The following is a 15,359-nucleotide window of genomic DNA, read 5'->3' as shown; positions in this document are numbered from 1 at the left end:
GCATGATATAGTCCCACTTGTTCATTTTTGCTTTTGTTTCCTTTTCCTGGGGAGATATGTTCATGAAGAAGTTGCTTATGTTTATGTCTAAGAGATTTTTTCCTGTTTTTTTCAAAGAGTTTTATGGTTTCATGACTTACATTCAAGTCTTTGATCCATTTCAAATTTACTTTTGTTTATGGTATTAGACAATAATCCAGTTTCATTCTCTTACATGTAGCTGAACAATTTTGCCAATACCAGCTGTTGAAGAGGCTATCCTTCCCCCATTGTATGTCCATGACTCCTTTATCATATATTAATTGACCATATATGTTTGGGTTAATATCTGGACTCTCTATCCTGTTCCACTGGTCTGTGTATCTGTTCTTGTGCCAGAACCAAATCGTCTTTATTTCTGTGGCTTTTTAGTAGAGTTTGAAGTTGGGAAGCGAGATCCCCCTTGCTTTATTCATCCTTCTCAGGATTGCTTTGGCTATTAGAGGTCTTTTGTGGTTCCATATGAATTTCAAAACTATTTGTTCCAGTTCACTGAATAATGCTGTTGGTATTTGATAGGGATTGCATTGAATCTGTAGATTGCTTTAGGCAGCATAGCCATTTTGACAATATTAACTCTTCCTAGCCAAGAGAATGGGATGAGTTTCCATTTGTTAGTGTCCTCTTTAATTTCTCTTAAGAGTGTCTTGTAGTTTTTGGGGTATAGGTCTTTCACTTCCTTGGTTAGCTTTATTCCTAGGTATTTTATTCTTTTTGATGCAGTTGTGAATGGAATTGTTTTCCTGATTTCTCTTTCTGCTAGTTCATCATTAGTGTAAAGGAAAGCAACAGATTTCTGTGTATTAATTTTTTATCCTGCAACTTTGCTGAATTCAGATATTTGTTCTAATAGTTTTGGTGTGGAGTGTTTAGGGTTTTTTATGTACAATATCATATCATCTGCAAATAGTGACAGTTTTACTTTTTTTTTTTTTTAGCAATCTGCATTCTGGATGCCTTTTATTTCTTTGTTTTGTCTGATTGCTGTGGCTAGGACCTCCAGTACTATGTTGAATAACAGTGGGAAGAGTGGGCATCCCTGTCTTGTTCCTATCTTAGAGGAAAGGCTTTCAGCTTCTTGCTTTTAAGTATGATGTTGGCTGTGGGTTTGTCATATATGGCCTTTAGCATGTTGAAATACTTGCCCTCTGTATCCATTTTGTATGGAGTTTTTATCATGAATGGATGTTAAATGTTGTGAAATGCTAATTCAGCATCTATGAAGATGATCATGTGGTTTTTGTCCTTCTTTTTGTTGATGTGGTGGATGATGTTGATCGATTTTCAAATGTTGTACCATCCTTGAATCCCTTAGATGAATCGCACTTGATCATGGTGTATGACCTTCTTGGGGTATTTTTGAATTCGGTTTGCTAATATTTTGTTGAGTATTTTTGCATCTATGTTGTTCAGGAATATTGGTCTGTAATTTTCTTTTTTGGTGGGGTCTTTGCCTGGTTTTGGTATTAGAGTGATGCTGGCTTCATAGAATGAGTTGTCTTGGTGTTGTCCACCTTGGATCCCTTGTGTTGGGAGATCTGTGGGGTTCCATGGTCTGGGAGATTATTTCCTTCCCCACTTTTGGGAAGTTTTCAGCAATTATTTCTTCAAAGGTACTTTGTATCCCTTTCTCTCTCGCACCTTCTGCTGGTACCCATATAATGCCAATATTTTTCCATTTGGATTGGTCACACACTTATCTTAATATTCTTTCATTCCTGTAGATCCTTTTATCTCGCTCTGCCTCAGCTTCTCTGTATTCCTGTTCTCTGATTTCTGTTCCATTAATGGCCTCTTGCATCTCATCCAGTCTGCTCTTAAGTCCTTCCAGAGATTGTTTTATTTCTGTATTCTCCCTCCCAACTTTATCCTTTAGCTCTTGCATATTTCTCTACAGATCCATCAGCATGGTTATGACCTTTATTTTGTATTCTTTTTCAGGAAGGTTGGTTCAATCTGTCTCCCCAGGCCCTCTCTCAAGGGTTGTCTGGGTGATTCTGGAATGAACCAAATTCTTCTGCCTTTTTATGGCGATAGAGGCAGTGTTGGGCAGGTAATGCGTGTGTTAGCTGGGAGAACAAAGTCCCTTCTGGCCTGCTGGTCTTCTTGCCCTTCTCCCTGTGCTGCCTGTGTCAGTTACCTGCACACCAGGAGCAGGCTCTGGGTTAATTTCCTGAGCTACGGCAGGCGAGGCAGCCCAGAGCCCTGTGAGGAGTGTCTGACACATGGGGTGTGGTCTCCTGCTAGAACAGCACCCCTTAGCATCTTGCCTGGCTTCCTCTGCCTCTCTGCCAGGAAGCTGCTCACCGGCAGTGACTTTTGGATCTGTCCCAGATGGCTGCATCCTGGGAGGAGTCTCTGGGCAGTTGCTGTGGGCAAGGCCACTCCAAGGCTGCTCTTCCAGGGCCACATGGGAGGGGGAATGAATGGCAGGCTGTTTATTACCATGTGAAGCTTCAGAGCTACACTGCCTCCCAGGGGGCTAGGGCACCTAAAGTTCCCTGGGATTCCCAGATGCTGGGCTTAGTGTGCTGGGATGATTCCATCCAGCTTTGAAGCTCCTGTCCCTTTAATACTTCCAAAAAGCACTCACTTTCCTTTTGTCCCTGGGGAGCCGGCTGCAGGGACCCACTCCCAGATTTTACTTTTCCGTTTCCCTAATATCCAGCACACCATGGAATGTGTGTCTGTGCTCCCGGTGCGGATTACTAGTGCTGGTTATTTAGCAGTTCTGCACTTCCACTCCCTCCCCTCTCCAATTCCTTTCCTGCCACAGGGGAACTGGTGTGGGGAGAGTGCTCGCATCCCACTGGTTCACAGCTTGTATCTTACCCCCTTCATGAGAAGCTGCGTTCTCACAGATGTAGATGTAGCCTGGCTGTTGTACTGTATCCTCTGGTCTCTCTGTTAAGTGTAGTTTTATTTGTTGTATTTTCAAAAATATATATGTTTTTGGGTGGAGATTTCCGCTGCCCTACACATACTGCCAATCTTCCCAAATCAATCACCATTGTGATTTTGATAGGGATTGAATTTAATCTGTAGATTTCTTTGGACAGTATTTACTTTTTTAGCAATATTAAATTTTGTAGTCCTTAAAGATAAGTTGTCTTTCCATTATATGTATCTTCTTTAATTGCATTCAATAATGTTTTATAATATTCCATGTATTAGTCTTCTGGAAATTTGTTTATTCCTAAGTATTTTATTATTTTTGATGCTATTATAAGTGGAATTTTTTCTTAATTTCCTTTTCAGATCGGTGGTTCTTAGTGTCTAGAAACACAACCAGTTATTAGGTATTGACTTTGTATCTTACAACTGCACTAAAATTATTAGTTCTAGTGCCTTTTTTTGAGTGTTTGTATAGAATACTCAGGATTTTCTGTACATAATATTATGTTATCTCTGAACATATCATTTTACTTCTTCCTTTCCTTCTTGGATGCCTTTTATTTATTTTTTTTGGACTAATTGCCCAAGGGAGGGCTTCCAATACTATGCTGAATAGATGTGGTGAAAGCAGGTATCTATATTTTTTCCTGACCTCATTTGAAAGTTTTCTTTCTTCAGCACTTTGAATATTGCCTCCAGTATTTTTGCTGAAAAGTCAATAGTTGGTCTTATTTGGATTCCCTTTCATGTGTTATCTTCCTCATGCTGCTTCTTACATTTCTCTTTTCCTTTGGCATTTCAACATTTTTGTTTTGGTATGTCTTTGTGTAGATCTCTTTAAGTTTATTGGACTTCCAGGAGCACAATGTTGTGTTCCTTAGATATGTACATTAATGATTTTTATCAAGTTTAGCAAGTATTCAGCCATTATTTATTTTAATATTTTTACTTCAGTGTTTCTAGTACCCTTATTTTGCATAAAGTGTCTCATCTAAGAGTGGCCTACATTTCTCTGTTTTTTTTTTCATTTTTCTTCATTCTTTTATTTTCTATTCTTTATATTTCGCAGTCTCCATTGGTCCATCTTCAAGTTTACTGAATCTTTCCTCTAACAGTTCAAATCTACTATTTGGCCCCTTTGGTGAATTATTAGTTATAATTTTATGTACTTTTAAATTCCAGAATTTCTCTTTAAAAAATTATGTATCTTTTTTGATGGCCTCTATTCAGTGAAGCATCATCATTGTACTATTATTATTTAAGTGTCCTTTCCTATAGTTCTTTGAACATATTTGTGATGCTACATTGAAATAATTTTTAAGTCTGGCCAATAGTGTTTCTCATGGGAAGTTTCCTTTGGCTATATTTATGTGAAAGTCTTGTAATGTTTTCTTTAAAACTGGAAATTCTTGTAACCTATAGGTCCATATACTGATACTATTTCTAGTGATTTTATTGTTATATATTTGTTCAGTGACTTGGACAATTCTAGTGTCTTAGAAAATTTTAGTGAAGTCAGCTTCCCCCACATCATACAAACCCTGATATATCTTTTCTTAGAACTCAACCTTGGACATGTGCAAATTAATGCTTTGCTGACATTAGTTTCATCAGGGCTCTCTTTGATTGTCTCTTTCTCTGATCTCTGCTTCATTTTGTATCTCACCAAGTTATTAGACTACACTAAATTCAGGATGATTACTTTCTTGCCTTTAACAATGTGCTTGGGCATAAATTGTACTACATCTTCATCATATTAAATTGAAGTGTCTTTCTTGGGCATATTTTGAGATCAGTCTTTGAAAGTTGTCCTGACTCTAGGAGTGCCCTTTTAAAAACCTCTTTCCTAGTTATTGTTGTTAAACCAGCTAGACTATGCTGTAGCTTGTTGTTCTCATGGAGATACTAGCTTCCTATTAATTAGCTACCACAAAAAAATCTCCATTCTTTCTAGAGCACCTCTAGGATTGAACTTCCCCATAGTAAGTTACAAGTAAAGTCAGTTTTCTTTAAGAGAGTTTTGGATCTCTTTATTCTTATGACCCACTTTTCTCATTCCTTGGGAACATTTCTGTGCCATTACCCCAGAAATGAAGGTGGATACCATGGCCAACTTATCTCTGATTAATACTCCTGATTTACAAGCAGAGTACTTGCCTTGAAAGGTAGCCTCCTATCTTCTTTATTTCTTCCATAACTGAACATTTTCCTTATAAGCAAGCTAGAGAAAGGGTAATAAAGACTTTAGTTTTCTTGAGCTGTTGCATCTGTGATACAGCCTCTGCTTTCAGAGCAGGAGCTGGGTGGAGGAAAGGACACACACCTCTAGGCTGAACTTGCCAGGAATTTGCAGCATGGGGCTGAGGATGATGAGAAATATTGATGGCCTGTCTTTTCAGGACAGCGACAGTAGGTAATAACTAGAAGTGGGGGAAGAGAGAGTTCCATATTTTAGCCACATCTAACTATAGTGGAGCTTCTGTCATGATGAATTCAGGAGAGGCAGTGAGACTGTGGGTAGTGGCTCAAGTGTCACATATGCTTCCTGTTCTTACTGATATTTAATATATTTTCATGAATAAACATTTCTTTATTTCCTGCATAACATTAAGATAATTTCAAGAGACCTTAAGTTGTTTTTATGGTTTAGTAATTTTCATTAGTTATAATTGTTCTTTTGGAGATAGGACCATCAGAATTCTTCATGCCACCATTCTGAAAATAGTGTCTTTGTTTGTGTTGATTTTTGTTTCATTTGTTAACTCAATAATTAAAGTTTTTTCTTGTCTTAACTTTTAGGACACTGGATTTCCTTGTTCTACTTTTACAATTCTTGTTGCTCTTCTGTTTTTCTCTAGTTTTTATTTTCCTTTACACTTTTAAGAGCACATTTCCCAAAACTTAATCCTAAAAGTTATGTTTCCTCTAATTCATTACTTTAATAATTAATAACTTTAATAATTCATATATTTACTTGGCTTCATTCCCATTTCTGCATAGATTTCCAAATATATATACATATTGATATGTAATCTTTATTTTTAACTACAGCCAGATCATCTTCAGTTTAGTAATAATTATAACCTTAGCCAATATTTAGAATCAACTCCCAACCTTAACAAACTAGCACTCATTTCCATTAACTTTATTTTAGTCTGATAGACTATATATTTTATGGCTCCCAGAGGCAGGAACAAAGGTATAGTATTTGATTCTTACTACATTTTATGTTAGCATTTTTCAATACCACTCACCAGTGGTTGGTATTTTTGTCTTTAGCCACATTTATTGAATTATCTGTACATTTCTGTTCCCAAAGCTACCACTCCACTCCACACTTGTATAACTGTAACAACTTATTAATTAAACTTTGTACTCATTTATTCTCTATTCTCTTCCATCCTACAATTCATACTGCAAACACTGACATCTAAGGAAACTTCTGATACCATATCACCTGAACACTGTATAAGTGTTGCCTTTCCCCACCATATCAAGTCCTACAATTTATATATGGCTTCTAGGACTTTCCACAAGTGTTTTATGCCATATATCTAAAGTTATTTTATTGAATGTTAGTACTGCAAGAAGAAATTATAGATATTGTCTACCAGAAAAGTATTTACTGCCTATCTACCACCCAATGTATTAATTTTCTCAAAAAGGTTGACATGTGAGGATGTCATTTTTGTTCTTCATGTTTTGAACTACACCCTCATTATATGAACATTTTGCCTGTCTTGTTTATATTTTAAGGTTCATTATTATCTTGTATATAAACTTGTATCTCATTACTTCATTATATTTCTCATTTTTTTCTGAATTACTCTTGAAACATATTTTAGCATTTAAGGCCCTCTATTTCATATATGTGTTACCTTCCCCACTACCTTGTAAACTCATCAAATCCACAGACTACCTCTTATATATTCTCAGTTGATAGATGCTGTTTTCCTCTATGTGGTACCAATACCTCTGTTAGAACATCATATTACCTAAGTGGTGCACTAACATGAGCTCTACTTACTGAATGCTGGCCAGCACTGCTGTATTCACCATTCATTTTAAGTAAGGCAATCTATGAAGCCTGATAAGGGACCTGACCTCTTAAAATTGTCTTCTGTCTGCCACTCCTGAGATTGTTTCTCCATCTGTCTGCCACCTATTTTGGTATTCCCCCACCTCAATTATCAGAAGTCCCTCCTAGTTTCTATCTTCCTCATCTTCCAATATTTAGAACCACCGTTTTAATCTCCCTCTTTTAACTCTCACCAATTCCTGAATGCCATTTTTTAAAAGTCCAGTATATCCCTCTGTTTTTATATTGTTATATCCCTTTAAACTTCCTTCTTTTAACCCTCTCCACACTTCATTCTAGAGCTGAATTCTCATGCTACATTCCTCGTACAGTCCAAACTCTTTCTTAAGTTGGGCCTTATCTTACTGAACAGATCTACACCTCTTAAAAGCTCTCCATCTATCAACACCAACTCATACATCTCTTACTTAGGTCCTCCCATTTTAAGAACCTATAACATTTCTTTTAGTTTTAGCCTCATCTTAATTGCAATTTATCTCTATAACACCATTTTGTGAATCTATTAATTTCAGATATTTGATCTCCTACTTTCTATTTTTTCATATTTCCTTGGTCAAAATTTTTCCTCAGACTGGAATCCCCTTTATTCCCTATAACTCACCGAATATTATACATCCATCAAAACCTCAATGTTTTTATCTTTTCCCTGCCTACTGTTGCTCTTAGTCCCTGGAAACTTAGATCAGCAGATCAGGACTTAATTCCTCTGCCATCCTGGAAGTTGCTAGTCACTACTCTCCAACTTTGAGTGCAGCCTTTTCTTCCGAGGCCATTTCAGTATCTTACATTCATATATATTTTTTAATTTAAAAATAATTATATATATTGTTTTTAATTGAGAAATCATTAATATACAATATTATATTGGTTTCACATGTACTACATAGTGATTCAACAATTATATACATTACTAAATGCTCACCATGAGTTATAATCTTTTTTCTTATCCATGTATGTCCACTGTAAATTAATTTAAACAAAAAAATCATGAATAAAACTATCGTGTAAATAATACAAATATTATTTGGATATAGAAAACGCCTTTTGGTGGGTAATACAATTAACTGAAATGTGGCAAATACTGTTCTTAATGTTCCTAATGGTGTTATGTACATAGCAGAAATTCATTAAAGTTTGTTTTTCTTTTAGATTTTATATTTGATAATTAAACATATTAAGATTGCATAGATATGGTTAGGAAATTGAATCTTCAATTTATAGCTTCCCTATCTCAACAAAATTAAAGGATTTTCAGGTGTTCCTTTACTTGTATCTCCTTTTCAGGAAAAGAGAGAACATAAATAAGAAAGGAGTATGAGTGAGAAGAAAATAAATGGTATTACTTATGAATTTTGAATTGCTAGATGAATCTTTAGTGGAAATTTCAAGACCAATATGGGTGAGAAATGAGATTAGTGGGAGGAGGATTATATGAGAGAAAACCTTTTGTTGTTTTATCTTTCAAGTGGATAAAAAGTGAATCTGATATATTTTCCTTAATATGTGATTTGTTCTAATGTAGTACACTTGGAAAATCTGTGCTATTGTTTATATTTATCCAAATATGTGGTCTGTGATTTCCTAAATGTGTTCTAAGTGTGGAGAAAGTACTTCAAACACAAATAAGAACAAAGTGCTCATTCTGTCATACTCTTTAAGGACATCTAGAACAATCTGTTAGTCTTAAAAAGTTATTTTACCTTGTAGCTATGACTTTAAAGTTAGTGATTATCAATTTCCCTCTTCTCCTCTATGCATCACAGATTTCCCAGACAGTTCATTCTTATTAAACACCTGTATATGCCTCTGAATCACATTCAAGTTAATGATTTTAACATTAGGTCATATCAGTTCTTTCTGTTTCTGTTCATTGTTCTTGCCTCCTTTCCTTCTTCCAAACTGTCTTACAGCTTCACTAGGATAAAGACTCTTAGAGATTTTTGTTTAGGAAAGTTAATTTTTGTTTTAGTTTGTTTTGTTTTGCTTTGCAGGGGTTGGAGTAAGATACCACTGACAGTACCTATGAGAAAGTGAGGGAAGCAAGATTACTTAGAGGCAGAGTTTAAATGTGAAGCAGTTTCCTAAAGAAAAACATTAGACATTTTCAGGGGAACCCTGGAGCTGGCATAAGACTTCAGAGATCTCCTGAAATGAGACAAAGGAGCCAAGATTTTGCATCATCTCATTGGCCAGTAAATGGATATGGGCTGGCACTGTGAGGGGAGTGTAACCTTAGAAGAGGCAGTTCCCATGGTTGAGGGCAATTACTAGGGAGGGTCTCCACTGTGAGTGACTAGCAGGAAACAATCCTTGATGTTTAGGGAATGAGTGTCTCAGTCAAGAGATATGTCTGAGCAGCATACCGAGTGATATACCATAGCATCCACATACAAAACCATGTCCAATTTTTATTTTCCAGATTTGCTGAAAATTTTCTTTATACTTTCTTAGATATTATCTGCTCTTGCAGAGACCAAAACAAAGCAAATCTGTGTTTTTAATTCTCTCTTTCCTTTGATATATATATATATATACACACACCATCTATACATATAAACCATATATATGTTTCAAAATATATATGTTTTTCAAATTTATATCTATTTGGATAAATGATTAAAGTCACATTTTGATGGATAGCTGTATCTATAAAAAAGACTAGATTATATGGATTATTAAACAGCATAACTACTCTATTTATAGAAATATACTGACAATGTATATTTGTTATTGTTACTCCATGCTATATGTTGCTATAATTACTTTTTAAAGGAAATCATTAAAAATGTTGCTAGTACATACAATAGTTTCACATTTACAAACATTGCATGAACTACATATTATTTATGGAACAATGCTTTAAATTATACCATCTTTTTTGAAAATAAATATTGGTTACAGTAAAACATCATGAATAACTCTCTTAAAAGATATACTGCACAATGCTTGGTAAAGATCTAAAATTCCATGCAATGTGAAAGATATTAACATAACTTTTGAAACTTTAACATTAATCAAGATGTGCTGATTTTTCCTACTCTCTATCCATTAATAAGTAGTCTAGTGTTTCCCAAATAATACAAATCTCTTCCTTGCTTTGTTGTTGTTGTTATTCTGACTGCCAGATACCTCTAGATTTTACCAAGAGGGAGGGAGTATAGTTATCAGAATATCTAAATGAAGAAAAAGTGTTCTAATACTCAATTTAGTGTGTTGGTTAAATAATATTTATATTCTATAAACAGAAATTCAGAAGCAGTAAGATACATACCTTATTCCATTCATAGAAGTGGTTGGTAAAGATTAGAATGATAAAATCCTAAATTGCCCCAATGTTTCTTTCATTAAGCTATGTGCACTCACACATTCATACAAATACTTTATCTCAGTTAACCATGTTAAGCTCTGACTGATGTTGTGCTTTGAGTCTGTTGAAGGACTAGAAGGTGTCACTTAGTTAAAAATAACAAAATTTGGTTAACAAGTATTTTATTCATACAGCTTTCCTTCAAATATCTAGAACTGTGAAGAGTTTGAGATTTTTAACCTGCTTTAAAGCTATGAAGTTAGCTAACCATAATTTCACAGTTGCTGTGAAAACACATGAGACTCCAGGGTCAGAGACAAAGTACTTTACTACTCATGGAAGAGCACACAGCTGAGCTTTACAGTTACTTTACCCCCAACCTCACTCACAGAGGAGTGATGCAAAGTGGCACAGGTAGATATTGTGCACACAATGAGTTCGTGCCAGAAGTGAGGGCCCTTGAGTTTGGGAAACTCCCAACCTTATAAGAGAGCTATTGCCTAAATTTAACCTTTGAAGGAGACATTATGTTTATTATCCTGCTTAGGAAAGATATTTAATCTACACTCTGCTATGAAGGGTGATACTATCTCTGGCTTTCAAGGTTGTTTGCTACACAAACATCTGTGAAAAGCTGTGAACAAAAACTGTCAGAGCCTCTTCACAAGACATAGAAACAGGGCAAATTTTCTCTTTAAAAACACATCCATTAACTCTCATAAGCTATAATGAGTAAAAAAAAGTTTGAAATTTATGTATTTAAATCACAATTAGGCTAATGTGTCCTTTTCTCTTCTTTAGCCAGATAATTACAATATAACAAGAACAAGAACAGTAAACGATCCATTACCACATTTATAGATAATTCCAATCATTATTTTACTGGAAAATAACTACTCTCTTTTTTTTAGATGGCTACTAAATGGTATAAATTATAAATTCTTATAACCCAAGATTTTCTTTTTAAAAAAACTAAACTTTATAAAATTGTTTAAGATCAATTATTAGCATGATAATAGTCAAACTTTATAATAAAATTTGTAAGCTGATCTCAATATAAAGATTTCATTAAATAAGTAATTTTTCTTTCCTTTTGGTGACTGAGCAAATTATACCAGACTACAATTTAATATATGACATAGTTCATACATAAGAGTTGAATAATAAAAGTCTGCTTAGAATTGAAATCTGTTTCATTGAATATAAATGACTCTTTAGTGCTGAATTTTTGGTATATAAATCCAGTCTGGGGGCTTTCATCTTTAAATTCTGATGTAATAACAAGTTCAAAGTCAGACATCAGGGGAAACTATAGTCTCAACTGCTCTATTTCTATAGATTAAAATGTCTTGTCAGATTATTTGTATGTAAAACAAATGATACCAGACACTAAATATGCTCATTGAAAGTATGAATAAAATCAAGTATCATTTGATAATTCACTTTTGTTGTAATTTCAGAAGATTCCCCGAAATATTTTTCATGCCTTCAATTTAACTTTTAAAGACCCTTGCATGAATTAGAATAAAATTGTTACCAAACCTGTGATGCAGTTTGATTTTTTCCAAAACCTGGAATTGTTTAGATAATGTCTGAAACATAACTTACAACAATATATCCAACACATTAATGACAGATGACCAATATGAGAAAAAGTTTGTTGTAAGGTACACTCTTAAAATAAAATACAAGAATATAGTCTTATATTTTAATGTCAAAATTTTAGAACATCAAAATAGTAAAAGGCTGCCATCTTCAAGGTTCTATAAAATTATTTGTCTTAAAAATGTATTTTACTCTGTTGAGTATATAATATGCCAATCTTGGTGATGTTAATGTAATTTGTTATTATAGATGTTAGTTACTTGCACACATGAAGTAAAAGTATTATCCTATACCTATATTTTAAAATATTCTGTGAAGTAATTCTAAAAATTACTAATATGATAATGAAGGAATAAAAAACACATGCTTATTTCTGAACCTTTAAGAAAAAGAGAGTATGCCTGCAGTGTTGTTAGTTTGTGAATTTTTATAGAAAACAAAATCTTTTTAAACATTGAACTGCATTACTTATCCATTTTTTTTCAAGTAAAAGTTTGCCTTCCCTCTATACAGAAGTTGAGAATATATTTAAAATGGGCTGCTAGAAAAGGATTCTTTTAGATTCTTCTCTTTCACTATTCTGACTTAATTCTAATTCTCATTTGTCATTTCTAAAATTTTAGTTTAATAAATAATTGTACTTATGATGAAAATGTGAATTATATCCAGTTTACTACTTTGTTCTGCATTTAAATCATGTTTTCAAATTTTGTGGAGGTTTGCCAGGTAAAATGTGTATTCTATGTGTGGTCCTATTACAGTGGTACCCTACTTTTAAATAAAATTCCTATTTTATTTTGTCCTCAGGGAAAATGAAGAGCAACATTTTTTTCTATTTTTATTGACATCTACTTGATGACATAATGTATTTATAAAACTATTTCATATCTCATTTACTTTAATGAGAAAAATTCAAATAGCATGTACTTTTAAAAATGGAGAAACATTTGATTTAGTTGTCTGAATTGTCTTAATAAGTTTATTTGTTCACTCTGATTTATTTCTAACACTGGATAATTGCACCTGGAAACAGCAAGTTTACCCCCAGATGAACAAATAGAAAGTGTCTTAGATGTAGCCTCAGTATCCTCTGCTCCATGAGATTTCAGAATCTCTGTATTATAGTATGTTTATGGAATAAATAAATTCTGTTATTCATACATACGTAGTTATTAAATAAGGCATAATAGGCAGCAAACCTTCCATTTACATAAATTCCAGTATATTGCCTTATTATATGATAACTATGCATTTACTAAATGTGTGACCTGGGAAAATTATTCATTTTTCTGTAATCTGTTCCTATGAATTTAATTTTACCGTAAAAAATACATATATGTAAGATTACTGTGAAGTTTAACTAACATGCAATGATTCTAGCATAGTGCTTCACACTCAATGGGTAACCAATAGATATGAGTTGACTCACAGGTATAATTATGAAGCTCATCTTTAACACTTAAGAATATCAAGGGAAAGGAGTACAAAAGTTTGAGCTGCAAGTAACTCCTTAAGGAATTCCTTAAATATGTGTGGGCATTTGTGCATATATGTATGGGGGAAAGTAAAATTTGTGTAGTAATAGGCAATGTTAAAGAAGCTATCCAAGAAAACTGATTAGAATTGCTACCACTTTAATATTTGTCCACTTCTATCACATTATTTTCTAAGTTTTATTTTTATTTTGAAAAATCAAAATTATTATCTTAACATGGAATATTTATAATACTTAAATTTTTAGGCACAGGAATTTTTATCTAGTTGTAAGCATGCAATGAAACTTTCAATGTTTTAAAATGAATTTTATTAAATTTATGACGAACACTCAGATATTAAATTTAACAGAGCCCCTAGAAACACCTGGAAGGATATGTTTAGTATCACTGTCAGGGTCCTGTAACTTGGAATATGATAATATTAAAAACATTTCTATATGCAGAATGGATGTTTAGAAAGTGCAAAATTTTTCTTAGTTCAATTTCTGTCTCAATACAGATCAAGAACCTGATATTTAAAAGATCTCTCTATAATAGCACAGTATAAGCAGAGGTTTCCTTATGAGTTTTTCTTCTTTTCTCAGAGGTGTTTCTGATATATCCTATTATTTTGTGTTCCTTTCTGCAACTCCCCTTAACACTACTAACAATTTTTTTCATGCAATTTTGTGTCAATTGGGTAGTTGAATTGTGGATTTTTAAAAGTTAAGTTTTAAAATGAATTCACCCCAATGAACTTAATTATTAGGAGAGTTGCAGGAATGCTGTCTGAATTCAACAAAACTGTTGAAACTACTCCTGCAGATGGGACATAGGTATTTCCAAGCAATATCAGTGTTTATGATCACAACTCTCATGTTATGGTGATATCTCAAATGTTCTTCAAAAGCTTTGCTATTATGAGCATCTTGATTTTGGACCCATGGGATACGTAACACAGGTTTTACAATAATCTGGAATCTATCCTTCCTTTCAGTATCAGCTGATTTGCAAGATTTTCCTGATGTCATTCTCTCACAGAGGGGATAGTAATTATACAGCCTTAAAGATCTTGCAAATATTATGGCTCTCTTCCCATGGGTGGCAATATTTGAATGAGAAAGAAATGCTATAAATTTTTGCTTTACATATGAGGCATTTTGATGACCTGCAGCCTGTGAGAAATATCTCGCACACAGCAGAGAATCATTCTCGGTCTCTCATCACTCTTAAGGAAACGGATTCTTTTCGAACTTGGCAGTTGCAGAGGAATATTGTGATTTCTGGTGCTATGACAGAAATCACTTGTTTTCATCTCCACTTTTCATGATGAGAATTTTGCTTTATTAGCCAAGGGATTGTTTTTTATAATTTTTTACTAGTGGGATACACAGATAGGTAATTCTCCCTAATCCTGACATGAGAAAGATCAGTTTCCTAGGGATGGTGATCTGAATTAGAAGGGACTCTTCTTCTTTTAAATCTTCTTTTGGAGCATCTTTTCGGGTCTTCTCTACTTCAGGCTCATTGTTTTCTGCTGTGTGAGGAACAGCATTCTCCTGAGAGGTTGGTGGGTCAAGCTCCCTGTCTGTTGGGTTGCTTTCCACCTGAGACATATTAGAATCAGCAAATGAAGGTTCCATATCTGTACTACAGTCATTTGGGGCCACATTTTCTGAAATTTTTAAAGCATTTTCAGCTGCATCACTTCCTTCTTTAGTAGAAGTCATCCTGGTTTCTATTTATGAGAGAGGAAAGAGTTGTTAAGCTGAGGATTGGCCCACTGTATAAGAAGTTAGTTCTTTAGCACTGGCAAAAAGCAGGTGGATATGTTATTTCTAAGCTTTCTTATACTTTTAAATATATATACACATAAATTTATCACACCATTAATATCAGAGTCACAGACCCACACAAAATAAAACATGGAAAAATCTAA

The 15,359-nt window shown here is 34.0% G+C and overlaps 1 protein-coding gene across 1 annotated transcript; it reads right to left on the bottom strand.

Moving 5' to 3' along the window:
• Positions 1-14,178: 14,178 nt before the first annotated feature.
• Positions 14,179-15,150, bottom strand: CPXCR1 (CPX chromosome region candidate 1). Its single transcript, XM_037022562.1, is given in 3 exon segments — positions 14,179-14,624; positions 14,627-14,782; positions 14,844-15,150. Coding segments are annotated over 3 exon segments (909 nt in total).
• Between the last annotated feature and the right edge of the window lie 209 nt (positions 15,151-15,359).

The sequence above is a fragment of the Manis javanica genome, chromosome X (genome assembly GCF_040802235.1).
Source record: "Manis javanica isolate MJ-LG chromosome X, MJ_LKY, whole genome shotgun sequence".
NCBI classification, from domain to species: domain Eukaryota; kingdom Metazoa; phylum Chordata; class Mammalia; order Pholidota; family Manidae; genus Manis; species Manis javanica.
Note: the sequence above shows the minus strand (reverse complement) of the source record. Positions and strands in the feature narration are given on the sequence as shown.